The sequence below is a fragment of the Nematostella vectensis genome, chromosome 13 (assembly GCF_932526225.1).
Source record: "Nematostella vectensis chromosome 13, jaNemVect1.1, whole genome shotgun sequence".
NCBI classification, from domain to species: Eukaryota; Metazoa; Cnidaria; class Anthozoa; order Actiniaria; family Edwardsiidae; genus Nematostella; species Nematostella vectensis.
In genome coordinates this window covers 2,780,382-2,795,311 of record NC_064046.1, presented here as the reverse complement: position 1 = coordinate 2,795,311, position 14,930 = coordinate 2,780,382, and the positions used below count along the sequence as shown (strand labels likewise).

General features: G+C 39.7%; 2 protein-coding genes and 1 long non-coding RNA gene across 6 annotated transcripts in view; 2 read left to right on the top strand and 1 right to left on the bottom strand.

Moving 5' to 3' along the window:
- Nucleotides 1-541: 541 nt before the first annotated feature.
- LOC5513395 lies at nucleotides 542-6,230 on the top strand. 2 transcript variants are annotated; one of them, XM_032382863.2, is made up of 4 exons: nucleotides 542-714; nucleotides 889-943; nucleotides 4,072-4,487; nucleotides 5,018-6,230. In XM_032382863.2, the coding sequence occupies exons 1-4, from the start codon at nucleotides 686-688 to the stop codon at nucleotides 5,352-5,354; spliced, it is 837 nt and encodes a 278-aa protein (XP_032238754.2). In that variant the 5' UTR covers nucleotides 542-685; the 3' UTR covers nucleotides 5,355-6,230. The 2 variants fall into 2 exon arrangements, with proteins under 2 accessions (XP_032238754.2, XP_048576492.1); XM_048720535.1 differs by lacking the exon at nucleotides 542-714 and adding an exon at nucleotides 1,925-2,087.
- Nucleotides 2,094-4,027, top strand: LOC125558959. Its single transcript, XR_007306199.1, has 2 exons — nucleotides 2,094-2,322; nucleotides 2,700-4,027. It is a non-coding gene; the product is annotated as an uncharacterized LOC125558959 (long non-coding RNA).
- A 152-nt stretch (nucleotides 6,231-6,382) lies between the features above and the next one.
- The window catches only part of LOC5513359, a 42,724-nt gene continuing 34,176 nt past the window's right edge, over nucleotides 6,383-14,930 (bottom strand). For all 3 annotated transcript variants that reach the window (XM_048720532.1, XM_048720533.1, XM_048720534.1), the window contains 9 exons: nucleotides 14,524-14,817; nucleotides 13,871-13,917; nucleotides 12,168-12,258; nucleotides 11,368-11,525; nucleotides 11,246-11,276; nucleotides 9,861-9,941; nucleotides 8,905-8,997; nucleotides 8,145-8,229; nucleotides 6,383-8,019 (listed from right to left, as the gene is read on the bottom strand). In XM_048720532.1, the coding sequence (XP_048576489.1) occupies nucleotides 7,865-8,019; nucleotides 8,145-8,229; nucleotides 8,905-8,997; nucleotides 9,861-9,941; nucleotides 11,246-11,276; nucleotides 11,368-11,525; nucleotides 12,168-12,258; nucleotides 13,871-13,917; nucleotides 14,524-14,817 (1,035 nt within the window). In that variant the 3' untranslated portion in view covers nucleotides 6,383-7,864. The remainder of the gene's footprint in view (nucleotides 8,020-8,144; nucleotides 8,230-8,904; nucleotides 8,998-9,860; nucleotides 9,942-11,245; nucleotides 11,277-11,367; nucleotides 11,526-12,167; nucleotides 12,259-13,870; nucleotides 13,918-14,523; nucleotides 14,818-14,930) is intronic.

The following is a 14,930-nucleotide window of genomic DNA, read 5'->3' as shown; positions in this document are numbered from 1 at the left end:
GTGGGGATTTTAGAACAAGGGTCTGTTTGCGAATGCCCAGTCATCTAATTCAAGCTAATGTGTGAACAGGGAACCTTTCGTAGGAATGGCCCAGCCGAAGGTAGACACCCTTCTCATGTCCGACCACACATGACGGGAAAACATGACTTAACGCTTCAAATAAGCTCATTTCACATCTAATAAGGCGGAAAATTTCTCTAAGTACTTAGTGAGTAATAGCAAACAAAATATCCAATGCGACTTTTTGTAAATTGTCATTGAAATTTGAGCTTTTCGTCCCTGAGCCCATACATAGCACAAGGATGAGATTAAGGAAAAAAATATCTTAAAAAGCCAAAATCTGGGTATTTGCATTTCGGCCTTACGTTATTTGTGTTTTGAAAATCATTCCGGAATACAAGGAACCGATGGCCGTTTTGAGAAATTGTGTCTTTCTATTTCGAATTTCGCATTTTCCAGGTTTATCCGTCATGTCGTCCGACTACGTAACACAGCAATTTTCATGAGCTCCCTGTGGATAAAATTTTTCGATTACAGTCACGTGCTTACATAGTGACGTATCGTTTGTGTTAGCAGCAAAATGGCGGAGCGTCTATAGCTACGAGACAACAATCAACAAAGTCGTAAAATATTTATTAATACAAAGCATCGATATATCATTCCAGCTAGAAAAAAGACTTCTATCATGCCGGTTAAAAAGAAGGGAGGCAAAAAGTAAGTGAAGTAAATGTTCTCAAAGTTTTTTCGCCAGTGTAATTAGAAGACCCAAAAACCTGTGTTTCTTGTTGGTGGGTTTAAAATTATTCGGGGTCAATTTCAAGACACGATTTGATATCGTTATGTTTGTTTATTGAATTGTCAAGATCTTATTGAAATTTGAAATTTTAGGTCTGGAAAGAAAAAAAGTACAAAAGTTAAGAAGTCGAAGGAGGAAGTCGCAAAGGTGCTTTAACTACTTAACTTTTTAACTTATTAACGTTATTGATTGTTAATACAGTGGCCCACAACTGTCACGGCTAAATACAAACGCTCACTGCTAAACACAAACGCTCACGGCTAAACACAAACCCTCACGGCTAAACAAACCCTCACGGCTAAACACAAACCCTCACGGCTAAACACAAACCCTCACGGCTAAACACAAACACTCACGGCTGAACACAAACCCTCATGGCTAAACACAAACACTCACGGCTAAACACAAACGCTCACGGCTAAACACAAACTCTCACGGCTAAACACAAACCCTCACGGCTAAACACAAACACTCACAGCTAAACACAAACACTCACGGCTGAACACAAACTCTCACGGCTAGACACAAACCCTCACGGCTAAACACAAACCCTCACAGCTAAACACAAAAGCTCACGGCTAAACACAAACCCTCACGGCTAAACACAAACCCTCACGGCTAAACACAAACACTCACGGCTAAACACAAACACCCGCGGCTAAACACAAACCCTCACGGCTAAACACAAACACTCACGGCTAAACACAAACACTCACGGCTAAACACAAACACTCATGGCTAAACACAAACACTTGCGGCTAAACACAAACCCTCACGGCTAAACACAAACACTCACGGCTAAAGACAAACGCTTGAGGCTAAACACAAACGCTTGAGGCTTAACACAAACCCTCACTGCTAAACACAAACACTCACGGCTAAACAGAAACCCTCACATCTACAAACCCTCACAGCTAAACACAAATGCTCACAGCTAAACAAAACCACTCACTGTTAAACACAAACCCTCACGGCTAAACACAAACACTCATGGCTAAACACAAACACTTGAGGCTAAACACAAACCCTCACAGCTAAACACAAACACTCACGGCTAAAGACAAACCCTCACAGCTAAACACAAACACTCACGGCTAAACACAAACTCTCATATGGTGCACAATTTAGGGGACGAAATTCTCGTGGCTTCATGTGTCAGGTCCTGACACCCTGACAATGTCAAGGCGCACGTGCAAGCATTTAGAAATGGCCGCCCCATAATCGGATCAAGTGTTACGAACAGGCGGAAACTTGCCATCGATTACTAGACTGAGTATAATTTGAAGCAAAGGTATGTTTTCCTCTCCAGGAGCTCTATTCGCTAAGTAATTTTTATTATGAACTTAGCATCAACGTCAACATCCTTTTTCAAACACGTAACTTTGTCACTTCTTTGACTTCTGTCATAGTATCTATGCTTCTGTATTAAAAAAATATGATCCGTATTATTTTTTTAGGATTCTGTAATTTTAGACCTTTGATTGTACTGTATTTGTTTGGTGTCAGGACCTCTACAGACAAACAAGGTAGATTTTACTTATCCCTGTTGTCAGGAGTGTCAGGGGTGTCAGGACCTCTACAGACAAACTAGGTAGATTTTATTGAGCCTCGTTGTCAGGGGTGTCAGGACCTCTACAGATAAACTAGGTCATGGTAGATTTTACTCATCCCTAGTTGTCAGGAGTCTCAGGAGCTCTACAGACAAACTAGGTCATGGTAGTTTTTACCCATCCCTAGTTGTCAGGAGTGTCAGGGATGTCAGGACCTCTACAGACAAACTAGGTAGATTTTATTGAGCCTAGTTGTCAGGAGTGTCAGGGATGTCAGGACCTCTACAGACAAAGTAGGTAGATTTTATTGAGCCTAGTTGTCAGGGGTGTTGGGACCTCTACAGACAAACTAGGTAGATTTTACTCATCCCTAGTTGTCAGGAGTGTCAGGGGTGTCAGGACCTCTACAGACAAACTAGGTCATTGTATATTTTACTTATCCCTAGTTGTCAGGAGTGTCAGGGATGTCAGGACCTCTACAGACAAACTTGGTAGATTTTATTGAGCCTCGTTGTCAGGGGTGTCAGGACCTCTACAGACGAACATGGTAGTTTTTACTCATCCCTAGTTGTCAGGAGTGTCAGGGATGTCAGGACCTCTACAGACAAACTTGGTAGATTTTATTGAGCCTCGTTGTCAGGGGTGTCAGGACCTCTACAGATAAACAAGGTAATGGTAGATTTTACTCATCCCTAGTTGTCAGGAGTGTCAGGGATGTCAGGACCTCTACAGACGAACATGGTAGATTTTATTGAGCCTAGTTGTCAGGGGTGTCAGGACCTCTACAGACAAACTTGGTAGATTTTATTGAGCCTCGTTGTCAGGGGTGTCAGGACCTCTACAGATAAACTAGGTAATGGTATATTTTACTCATCCCTAGTTGTCAGGAGTGTCAGGGATGTCAGGACTTCTACAGACAAACAAGGTATATTTTACTCATCCCTAGTTGTCAGGAGTGTCAGGGGTGTCAGGACCTCTACAGACAAACTAGGTAGATTTTATTGAGCCTAGTTGTCAGGGGTGTCAGGACCTCTACAGACAAACTAGGTAGAGTTTATTGAGCCTAGTTGTCAGGAGTGTCAGGGGTGTCAGGACTTCAACAGACAAACTAGGTAGATTTTATTGAGCCTAGTTGTCAGGGGTGTCAGGACCTCTACAGACAAACTAGGTAGATTTTATTGAGCCTAGTTGTCAGGGGTGTCAGGACCTCTACAGACAAACTAGGTAGATTTTATTGAGCCTAGTTGTCAGGGGTGTCAGGACCTCTACAGACAAACTAGGTAGATTTTACTCATCCCTAGTTGTCAGGGGTGTCAGCATCTCTACAAAAAAACCCTATTAGATTTCACTCAGCATTATATAAAAAAAAACTTAAGCAAACTCATATGCCTATTTTATTATGGCAAATTGATTACAAAATGTTTTAGGTTGCATAGAGTTCATGTTAACTGTATACCTTAATAACATTATCGTACCTCCAAGTGATATCCGGAATTTGATACAAGTTTCTGATAGCAAAAGCTAGTAGACTTCCTTGACGTTCTTACGGGTTTCCTGTGGTGTTAAGGGTTCCCTGTGAAAGATCGCCTCAAAAAAGCTTCTGTTCACCAACCAACCCCAACCATTTTTTTAAAGAAAATTACTGAAATGAAGGTGTCAGGGTGTCAGGACTGACAAACAAGAATAGGGAGAAAATCGTTTCCTAAATCTTGCATGGTATCTTAGGAAAAACTTGAAAAGGCTGCTGAAGCTTTTGAAGCAACTGAAGATCTCCATGAAGCGTTTGTAGCTCGTATGAACAAATGGATGATAGACAATTACTCCAGGGCCATTGACTTGTTTAGAAGATTTGACGTTGATGGTGATGGGGAGCTCTCTTATGAGGAGTTTTATGCTGGAATGAGAGACCTAAATGCACCAGCTAACAGCCTTGAACTCTATGTCCTTGCTAAAAAACTGGACAGAGATGGTAATGGTCTACTGGATTACCTGGAATTCTCCAAAGGTTTACGGTATTACAAGAAAGAAGAGTGCGTACCAGATGATGGTCTGCCGCCTCTGACGTTTGAGCGGGAGAAGCTTGAAGGTTGTCCGTGTTGTAAGTTGGGATTGTGGAGACCAGTAGTGGAAAAGTTTCCAAGGTAAAATTGATCTATGTCTGTTGATTATTTTATCAAAATATAGCATTGTACCATGTATTTTCTCTCCTTTGCCACAAGTTATTTTGTAATGCAAAGGCTTTGAAACAATTTAACCCATGATACAGGCTGGTAAGGGGGTATGGATCTTGTTTCACAGACCAGGCAAAATGACTTTTCACGTTTCACAGACATTGAAATGGACGATTTCATGTTTCTCGTAGGGTGAAAAATGGCCAAATCTCATTTCACAAAAATACCCTTTACCACCCTGATGAAATAACTAATAATTCCAAATTCAGATTGTGTGACTGCCATTACTTCTGATCTTGTGTCATTTATTCATTTTTTCCTCACAAAGAAATAAAGGCCCAAAAAACAAGTTTATTTCCAACATTACAATTTCTAGAATTTCTACAATTGCTCCTTCTTATTCTCCAGCCTATTTCTTGCCCCCTTTAAGATTTTTGAATAACATATCATTATTGAAATACTAGTTTAAACACTTAGATTCAATTTTAATTCATTTCCAGGTTTTTAAGTCTTGAGCTGAAGCTTATAACATTTGCAAATCTACCACAAATGAAGAACTATCCAGGTCATTTCCAGCTTTACGTGCATGCGCATGTTTCAGTGCATTCTATTGCCGAACTGATATCACAACGCTTTGGTGGCACGCCAAGGAACATATCAATATTCTGTGAGACAAAGGACAAGGAAAGAGTTCTTCTTGACCATCATAAGAAATTGAACGAGTGTGGTTTCAAGGGAGGTCCAAGGCCTGAGCCACAGCTTGTTGAGTTGCTATACGATTATGAGACAGAGTTCAGAGACTGTCCATTACTTATGTGTGATCATTATTTTATGTAAATTTAGGTTATTTATATGATCAAGAGTTTTGATTTTTTTAAATAAGGGACACAGGCACAGTTTTAAAGCACATGCATGTTTATTGAAAAAATAGGTTCAACGAACCTAACATAAAGTCAGGGTACATTGATTTAAACCAAGATGCTCCCGGAACAAGGTTTGAAGTGAGAATGTGTTGTACTAAAACAACAACAAACACTAAAAAAGAGAACCTTTTTTTGTGTGGGTTGGTTTTTGTGTTTACATTTTTAAGGCATGTTACCAAGATTTCATATGTGATAAATGTAATATTTTATCAGGGGCAGATCTGATTTTTGCCAAGGGGGTTTTTGACCCAAAATTTTTCATAATTATTTGACCTTCGTAACCATTTTGGAATGAACAGACACAATGAAAACAATAAAAAAGATAGCCCAATGGGGGGGGGGGGGGGGTTTAAACCCTGTAGATCTGCTACTGTTTATAACCCTTCAATAAGAATGACCCACATTGTGATGTCAGTGGTGGTGGTGGGGTTGGGGAGCTTGTGTAACTAACCACCTTAGCTGTCCACAGTACCAAAATAATTGTGTAATACTTTTTCTGACTAGACTACATCTTGTTAATGAATGAAAATATACACTTTTTTATATCAATGCTTCTAAGGAATAAACCACATATTTGTGTGAATCTTATGTTGCATCTCCCAAGCCAGATTTCACCATATTTGGCTGTCGAAATGACCAGATAGAATAAACGGTACATGGTACTGGCAATGGTTTTACTGTTAAGAATGTGCCATACTTGAAGAGCTAGGAGACCATGCATCTACTACTTATGAGTTGTCTAATGCTATGTCAACAAAGAAATCAATTCAATAAAAAAGTCCTTTGTTAATGACCTCTTTTGTTGTTGGGGAGGGTATTTTTTATTTTTGGTTGCCATTTTGTGGGAGAGTGAAAAATGCTCCCCAATCACAAAGAGATTCTTTAAAACCACCATGGCACCAAGAAGATATTTATATGGCATTCAAAAGTAATTCAAAGAGATGTTATCATAACCTTTTATTACCTTAGTATTTTGAAAGTGAATCCATCGATATATGTATTTTTACAATACAAACATGAACAATTCTAGGGGGCCTTGGACGGATTTACGAAAACTGACATATACCTATTCTTCTAGGGAAACTAGAGTGGTTTTCAAAATCCTGCAGACATTCCCAGCTTCCGCCACACACCCCTGTGTAAGCCGCGCATCCTGTTCAACAAAAGTAATTGTTTAAGTGTAATAGCCAACCCAGAACCAACAATGACATTACAGTGTATTAGTACTAATGAACTAAATAGTATTTCACAGGTTTTTGAAAACCACTAGATCAAACTAACAGCAAGAGAATTGTTTAGAAAGATAACCCCCTACCACTCAGAAGGAGATTAAACCTATTGCAATTATGTAGTTCAATGAAAACCATTGCATACCTTTTAACCCCAGAAAATCTCAAGGCTTAAAGGGGCAGTGTCACTGTAAGAGCTTTGCAATAGCTCTCCTTTGATAGCTTAAAGTTCAGCTGTTTGTAGACAAATAAAAGCCTACAATAAACACTGACTCCAGACATGTGCAGTACCATGACGCTGCCCCTTAAAGATTTTTTTGGGAGAGGGGTATATTTCCTTTGGGGGGCTGTTGGACACAAATTCACTTATAATCTCACGAGGGTGTTAGACTTAATGTGGTATGCAAGGGAATTATTGTTTTAAATATTTTAATAGAAAATAGGCAAAATGTCGATTTTTTTTCTGGGAGTTATAAAAATCGCTAAAATGCGAGAGATCTAGTGCTCAACACGGGAGAAGAGCTGTCCAAAATCTTGAGATTCCCGCCAAATGTGGGAGAGTTGACAGGTGTGTCATTGTTTCCATGAGCAATATCTTCAACACACAGCTAAAATAAAATATTGTATGGCTTGTGTCCATCAGGGAAAAAAACAGGACATTTTCTTACAACCCTCTTTGAACTATTATAACCAGTGTGAGGTCAAGTATGGTCATTGGGCCCCAGAGTTTTCTAAAATATGTAGATCTGTTATTAGAACCTGCCAATCCAGCCCCCTACCCCCTCCCCGCATATGGCTACAAGAGTTAGGCACACACCCCCCCTTTAGCTCTAAAGCTCGTCATCAACTAGCCTTTGGTATTTTTCCTCCTCAGGCCTGGAACATACTACACTATAGCCTGTCTCCCCTACATCTGGGTGTGTTCATGGGTCCCCCCTTTTTCTATAGCTATTCAAGCTTTGTTTACTGTTCCTTCTAAGGAGGAAATTATCCTACACAGGAGTGGTAGGAGTGATATCCAATATTCTTGCAACCCAATATCTCTCTATAGCTATTCAATCTCTGTTTACTGTTCCTGTGGTAATTTTCTACTAAGGAGTGATATCCAATATTATTGCAACCGAATATCCCTCTCCCTCTCTATAGCTATTCATGCTCTGTTTATTGTTCCTTTTAAGGAGGTAATTTTCCTACACTATAGCTTATCAAGCTCTGTCTTAAGTTCCTCAACTGCTCGCCTTAGGCGCCTCTCCTCATCAGGCGTGACACATTGCCTCAACCAATCAGCACACTGCTGAAGGATGTCGTCCTTCTGGAGCAAGAAGTGGCTCATGATAATGTTCCCTAGGCCTGTAAGCGAGGAATAATTAAAAATAATTAAACCCTGGTTAATTAAATACAATGTTAAAGAAATTTTTTTACATATACATGCTTCTGCTGTGGGAAGGACAGTTGTGTGACATGACAAAACTCACCTGCTGGAGGACTTCGCAATTGACCAGTCATTGCGTGACGCACAGTAGCCAATCGGATGGCGGCATTGTACTCACGTGACAAAATCTAAGAAAACCAAAATATTTATTTGTATATACAAAATCTATACAAAATAAATCTATACACAAATAAATCTATATATTTTTGTGTATAAATATTCATACACAAAAAATATATATATTATTATATAATATCATAATATTACATAATATTATACACAAAAAGCAAATGCTTAATGCTCAGACTGTTTTTCCTAATTGCTTTTCCATGCTTGAACCTTTCTAAAGTTGGAAAATAAGATAAGAAATAAGATTTCTTTTGTATTTTGGTCTGGCTAAATGAATTTATTTTCGGTATTGAGATTGTTGTTGTTTCTGTTGTGTCTTTTTGGTCACATGACTTTAGTATGTCCTTATTATGCAGTTTTTGGCGTCATGTTATTCACTTGACGCCTTCCAGCTCACTGAACTAGTTGTGTCCTTAGATCGATGATAAATTAAGGCGGTTCAATTTATGGCTACTAAAGAAGATCTAGGAAACTTTTAATCCTTATATCGATGATATACTTTCACCAATTATATATATTGTATATTAACTGCCTATACTGTTATTACTCAATAAACTCAACCAGCTGGATGGCTATCCTCCTACATGTTGTCTCTCTTATTTCATAACATAGACAATAAATTTTTCTATTCGGCTGAATGCATTGAAAAAGAAGAAATAGAACAGCTATTTCACCTCTCCCTCATCAGTGTTCCGGATTCCCTCATAACCTGGTTCGTTAAAACACGGATCCGGAATAAGGATCATGCCTTGGATGGAAAGCAGAACCTGTGTACAACAACAAGAAACATATAACACATATAGTAACAATAGCAACGTAAAAACAACAACAACAACATAATCTGACATGTGAGTCACAACTTCATACAGCATTTTCATGAAAAGGAAATCATTAGAAATAGGTATGCAACTCACTGGTTGGCCTCTTACTGCAATTTTTAATCATTCAGTCAGAACTCTAGTCAATAATTTTCAACAGCTAAACAACTAAAGGCTAAACTGTTCTCTGGCTTCCGTCATTCTTAGTATTTATAGTCACATTTGGTGCCTTGAGGAGAAGTAGTGTTATTGGGACCATTTCAGTGTTGGCCTACAGGCACGTACCCAGGACTTTTATTGGGGGGGGGGGCGAAATCGGAAAGTGGACCTAATTTTTCCAGGGGGGAGGGGGAGGTAGGGAGTTCTCTGATAAAAATCTGACCACCCCCCAAAAACAAGAAGGGTTTTTTTATGCCTTTGCAGTATCTCCACGTGACGTTTATTGCCGGATTTGGCTCATACCAGAGTGATCTATCTCAAGCTTTATAGTTCTCTATTGAGGACTGAAAGTGGACCTTCGGCCGTTGTGGGGGCATTCGCACCCCTTGCACCCCCCCCTGGGTACAGGCCTGGCCTATGTATATGCTTCTAAGATTTTGAATGATTGATGACAGGTGCTGGCCAGTGAGAGTTATTAGCATATGGACAACCCAAGTAAAATAGATAGGTAACACTATAGAATCCTAGGATAACCATGGCAACATCTGTATTGTAACAATATACAACCACAACAACATAAGTACAGTATAGCAACAGTAGCAACAAAGTGACAATCACAATAAGTCACCAGTTAAAATCACTTAACCAATTACCTGGTAAAGGGAGGACTTTTTCGGGTCCCATTTCTCGCTAGCAACACCACCATACCATGTACCAAGCAGGCTCAAACACACCTAAGGACATTAGCCATAGAACACAGTGAACGAACAACACATTTAAAAGACAGGTTAGATTGAAAATACAGTCATCTATCTTAACTCTCATTACTGGCACCTTATCATGGGAAACTAGCACTCTATTATGGACACCTTTTTTTATTGAGGAAATCTCATTAATGAGGTTTTTTGAGATTTTTATTAAGGGTAACATATTATTGTAGACATCTTATTATTACGGACACCCTCTCCTATTATGGACACTTACCATAACAGACACCTCACTATTATGGACACCTCATTTTTAACAAAGCAAGATAATTCACTTATCTGTGGCTATTATGAACAACTTGATATCAAGGACACCCTGCTATTAAGGCCACCTCGATATTACTGACAGCCCCTTATTATGGACACCTCGTTATCACTGACATATCCCCTTATTACAGAGACCCCCTTATTAGAGACACTTCATTATTACTGCCAGATTCCCCTTTTACAGACTACCCTAAATGCCCGGAGCGTTTATTAAATTTCGATGGTCCAAGGAGGGGCGTTCATTAGATGGGAGGGGTTCATTAGAAAGGGGTGTTCTTTACAACCTATGAAAATACAACAAATCCAACAGGCCTGTAACCAGAATCAAAATTTTACAGAGGCAAAGTTAGCCACTGGATGATAAATCCATACTTTTCAATTGTATGTGAAACACTAAAGTGAGTGCCATACTTGCCCCATACTAGCTACAGCCCTGCCCAAGTGCAGTGGGGTTCTTGTCAGGATCATTTTAAATTATAGCCCGTGTGGCAAGCGTTTACCATGCAACAAATGCAATGATTTAACAAGTATGCGGAAACGAGAAGTAGGCCTTGTTATTCCTGAATATTTCACGGCGAGGACAAAACGAAAGAACATTGCTGACATCCTAAGCATCCTAAGATCAGGAACGTTAGAGAGCGGTACCCTCACTTTGGACTTGACATTGGACAAGACGCTATCACCTTATTACGAACTACTTGTTATTTCTACTTGTTATTACAGACACCAACTTATTAGGAACACCTCGTTATTATGGACCATTTGTTATTACAGAAAAAATACAATTCACTGACCTATTGTAATTGGACATCTCATTAAACGACATCTCATTAACCACCTTTTTTAAGGAAGGAACATCACACCCAAGAGTGCCCGTAATAGCAAGTGATGATGGGGTTGGTAATGGTTGTCATGAAAATAATACAGGGATGGAAAAAATGATAAAGATATTTCAAAAATACAGATGAGGAATAATACTGTAAAGTTATCACCAAGTCACACACCTTTCCATCAGCATATAAGTTTGGATTAAATCTGAAAAGAAAAACACATTTTCATCTCAAGTGGCAAAAGACTGTATTACCAAACAGTGAATATTCTCTTTTGTAAATCAAATCATTCATACCGGACTGTCCCGTTGCCTGTAGTGATAAGCTTGACCAACGGAGGTACGTTTGGGTATGTCCCTGGGAAAAAGATGTCGAAGACAAAGCAGCCTCGACTGTATGGGGTGTCAACAGGACCCGTGACTAACGCACGTGCAAAATCCATGCGGTTTTCATCCTGCAAAAAATAATATGCAAATTAACATATTCCCTTCAATTTAGTTCAAAATAAAAATGTGGTTGAATATATTCTTATATTCAAGCTTATTTCAACATTTTATTTTAACAGAGTCTATGCGTGCTCCGAATAAATGTCAATCAGCCTCTTTGGATTGTGCCCCCCTCCCCTCTCCCCCCATGCTTGCTTGAAGGGGGGTTCTCAAGGAAAAAGTGATAGGGATGCTCGTCGGAAAATTCGGAAAATACCCCTAAAAAATACCTGCACGACCAAAAATTGCTACCCTAAACAATACCTCAGGAGCCTCAAAAATACCATTTCTAAGAGAAAAACCAATTTTTTTTCTCGGATACCCCCTAAAAATACCTGAGGCCTGATGTTGACCCCTACAAAATATGAAGAGCATCCCTATCAGGTCGACACGGGAAAACCCCCTCCAGGCTCCCGAACAGCTTTTTTCTCTGGGATCTGGAATTCGCATCAGGCAGCTGGGAACAAATGCACACTAAACACTACCAGTGCTGGATACTCAAGGATCTATCTAGGGTATATCAAAATGGCATCCAAGCAGCGTGACAGCTACAGGACGGTAAAAAATGTATCCAAATAATATAGATGAGAATATGAATATATCAGACTTGCCTGTCGCACGAAGACGGATGAGTTTGGATGGATGGGAAGACTGCATCGCAACTGGGTGACTTCGTGCATGAGTGCCTTGATGGTCCCGGACCTGGACAAAAAACAAAAACAAAAGAAACAAGAGAAAAATGATAGTTTTTTTTAAATAAAGCTATGATTCCAAGAGCGCGATGATTGGTTGGTTAGTGGGCTGTAAATCCCTGTTCGACCTAATCACAAACAACACAACCCTTTGCGACGTTTAATTGCAAATCTGCAAACAAGTCTGTTTGCTTCTTCTTATTGCATAACTTCCCCCTTTGAGCCGGTTATTAAGGTCGTTATTCAAAATTTTATTTGATTATTTGCTGAAAAGTTTCCATATAGAAAAAGTTTTCGAGTTTTCAAAGCAAAGCTTGATAATAAACAGTGAAACATTCCGACAATAAGACCATCCATACAAAACATTATAGTGGGACCTCGATTTAAGGAACCTCTATATAACAAAGCCCTCAGTATAATAATTTTCTTCCTTTAGCCTGGCCAAAATACACTAAAACTTTTGAAACAGGACCTCGACCAGGGGCAGATCTAGCTTTTTGCTGAAGTGGGGGTTTGGCTCAGTGAAAAAGGGGGGAGGGGGTATATATTTTGTTACATATGGCTTTCTGGCAGCCAAAGGGGGGGGGGGGTTAAACTCCCTAAACCCTTCCCCCAGATCAGCTTCTGTGGATATAACAAACCCTCAATATTACGAAAAGAGGTTCTACTGCATCACAAGACGGGTGCATTTTTTTGTATTATTGATTTAAGGTGACTTTTTCCCATCTATTTGGTCGCTCTTTTTCCTCACCCAAAACAACTCGAAACCTCAGTGGTGTAAGAGAGCAATGTGACCATGTACAAAACCGTGTGGACTGGGTGTGATTCCCAGCTGAGTTGTTGTTTAAAGCCGCATTGTCACCAGTTTACTTCCGGTCGATTACCTAACAATATCCAATGTTTTTTTAACGGAAAACGCGAAAAATATTTCAAAATATTGAAAGCAGTGTGTCTTTTGGAAGTTTCTTTGAGGATGTGATTGATAATTTAGAGCGGATGGCCTGTTTAATATCTCGGATTTTAATAGATTCTTTTGTCTTTTAACGGTTATGGTTTCCGTCGGGCCTCCAGAATAAACTGGTGACGATGCGGCTTTAAGGGCCCACTATTTCAGAACTTTCTCACAAATTTCAGAACCAATCAAGCCAACACAACAGAACATGCTTGAAATAATATTCAATTCTAAGTGGATAATTTTAAAGGCAAGTGGATAAAAATGTACCCTTTTCTATTTTGTGTCTGGAAAAAAGGGAAATTGTCAGAATGTTCCATAAAATCAAATACAGTAGTCATTTTTGAAAAAAAAGTTAAACCTAGTAGTATTTTAGTACAGAATTTGAACATAGTATCTAGAATATAGAACAGTCAAACATACAAAAGTAATTGAAGCAGTAACATTAAAAATAGTTATTTTTATAAAAAAGTAACCTTCTGCAATCTTTCAGTTGCTTGTCTAAAAAACAGTGGTTGGAATCTTTGGACCTTGGAACACCTTAGGGTTATTCAAAGATTCTTAGAAATTACTTTTTTTTGTTGCTGACCACACCTAAAGTGCTACCCTAAGGTTTAAAATGGATTTTGCTGACGATAAGAAAGCTGCTTAATGTTTGTTATATACTGACCTTTGGCACGGAGGCTGGGCTCGGCATGACTGGAACGCCGTGTAGTCCTGGGGATGATGTATAAATCTCAACATAAGGACGTAATAAAAACGCTGGCGAAAAAAATCCCACAAATTTGATGTCTATGTGTTGAAAATGCCGAGTCTGGGTGCTTTTCGTTCGATTCAATGTGGTCCTAGAAAACTTGTATGTCAAAAAGCGCCAACCGTGTGCACCTCGGATGTCAGCAGTTCACAGTATAACAGTCTTCCGGCTGCGCCCTCAGGCTGTTATACTGCAAACTTAATTTTCGCGTCACTTTATTTTCGCTAATTTTATAAATCGCGAAATTCGCGAAATTTAAGTGGCACGAAAATTATAGCCAAATTCGTTGTTGCACGACCTCAGCGAATTCGAACTCCTTGTCTCGTTTGGGAATAGCACGTAGCCAATCAGCCGCTTAAACCAATCGATGGCGTCATAAGCAATTTGACTGCACACAGTTAGAGAATTGATTGGTCATGGTGGTATGATTGACTACGAGCTATTTCCAGTTGAGAAATGGGTTAAGAATTTCTCGCCGTTGCGCAACAAAGAATTCGGCTATAAGTGTAATAAGGTACGATCCCTATTTGTTGGGCCAAAGATGGATGATTATAAAGGGGATATCTTACCAGCAGGTCCATGGTATCGTAGCGTGCATCCTGAAGAGCAACAATGTAAATCTCCTCTCTCCCCTCCTGAGTGACAGTAGTGGCACCCTCCTGGGCGCTGCCCCCATTCTCCTCCTCATCCCTTGAACTCGCAGCTGTCTCATCCACAGGAGTACCACTTGCTTCTGAGGGGTAATTAGCAGAATGTGTGACTTGCCCGTCCCCTGTGGAGGGGGTTTGCTCTGGGCTCTCTGCGCTGCTATCCGCTGACCTGCTGATCGGGCCAGCAGTCTCCGCTTCTTGTATTTCATCGCACTTTAAATAAAGGTCGGCAAAGCATACTCAGTATACCGATGAACTTATTAGGGAGCAAGCATCGAGATTTTTATAATGGTATATTAAATTATTATTATTATAGCGATTACGAA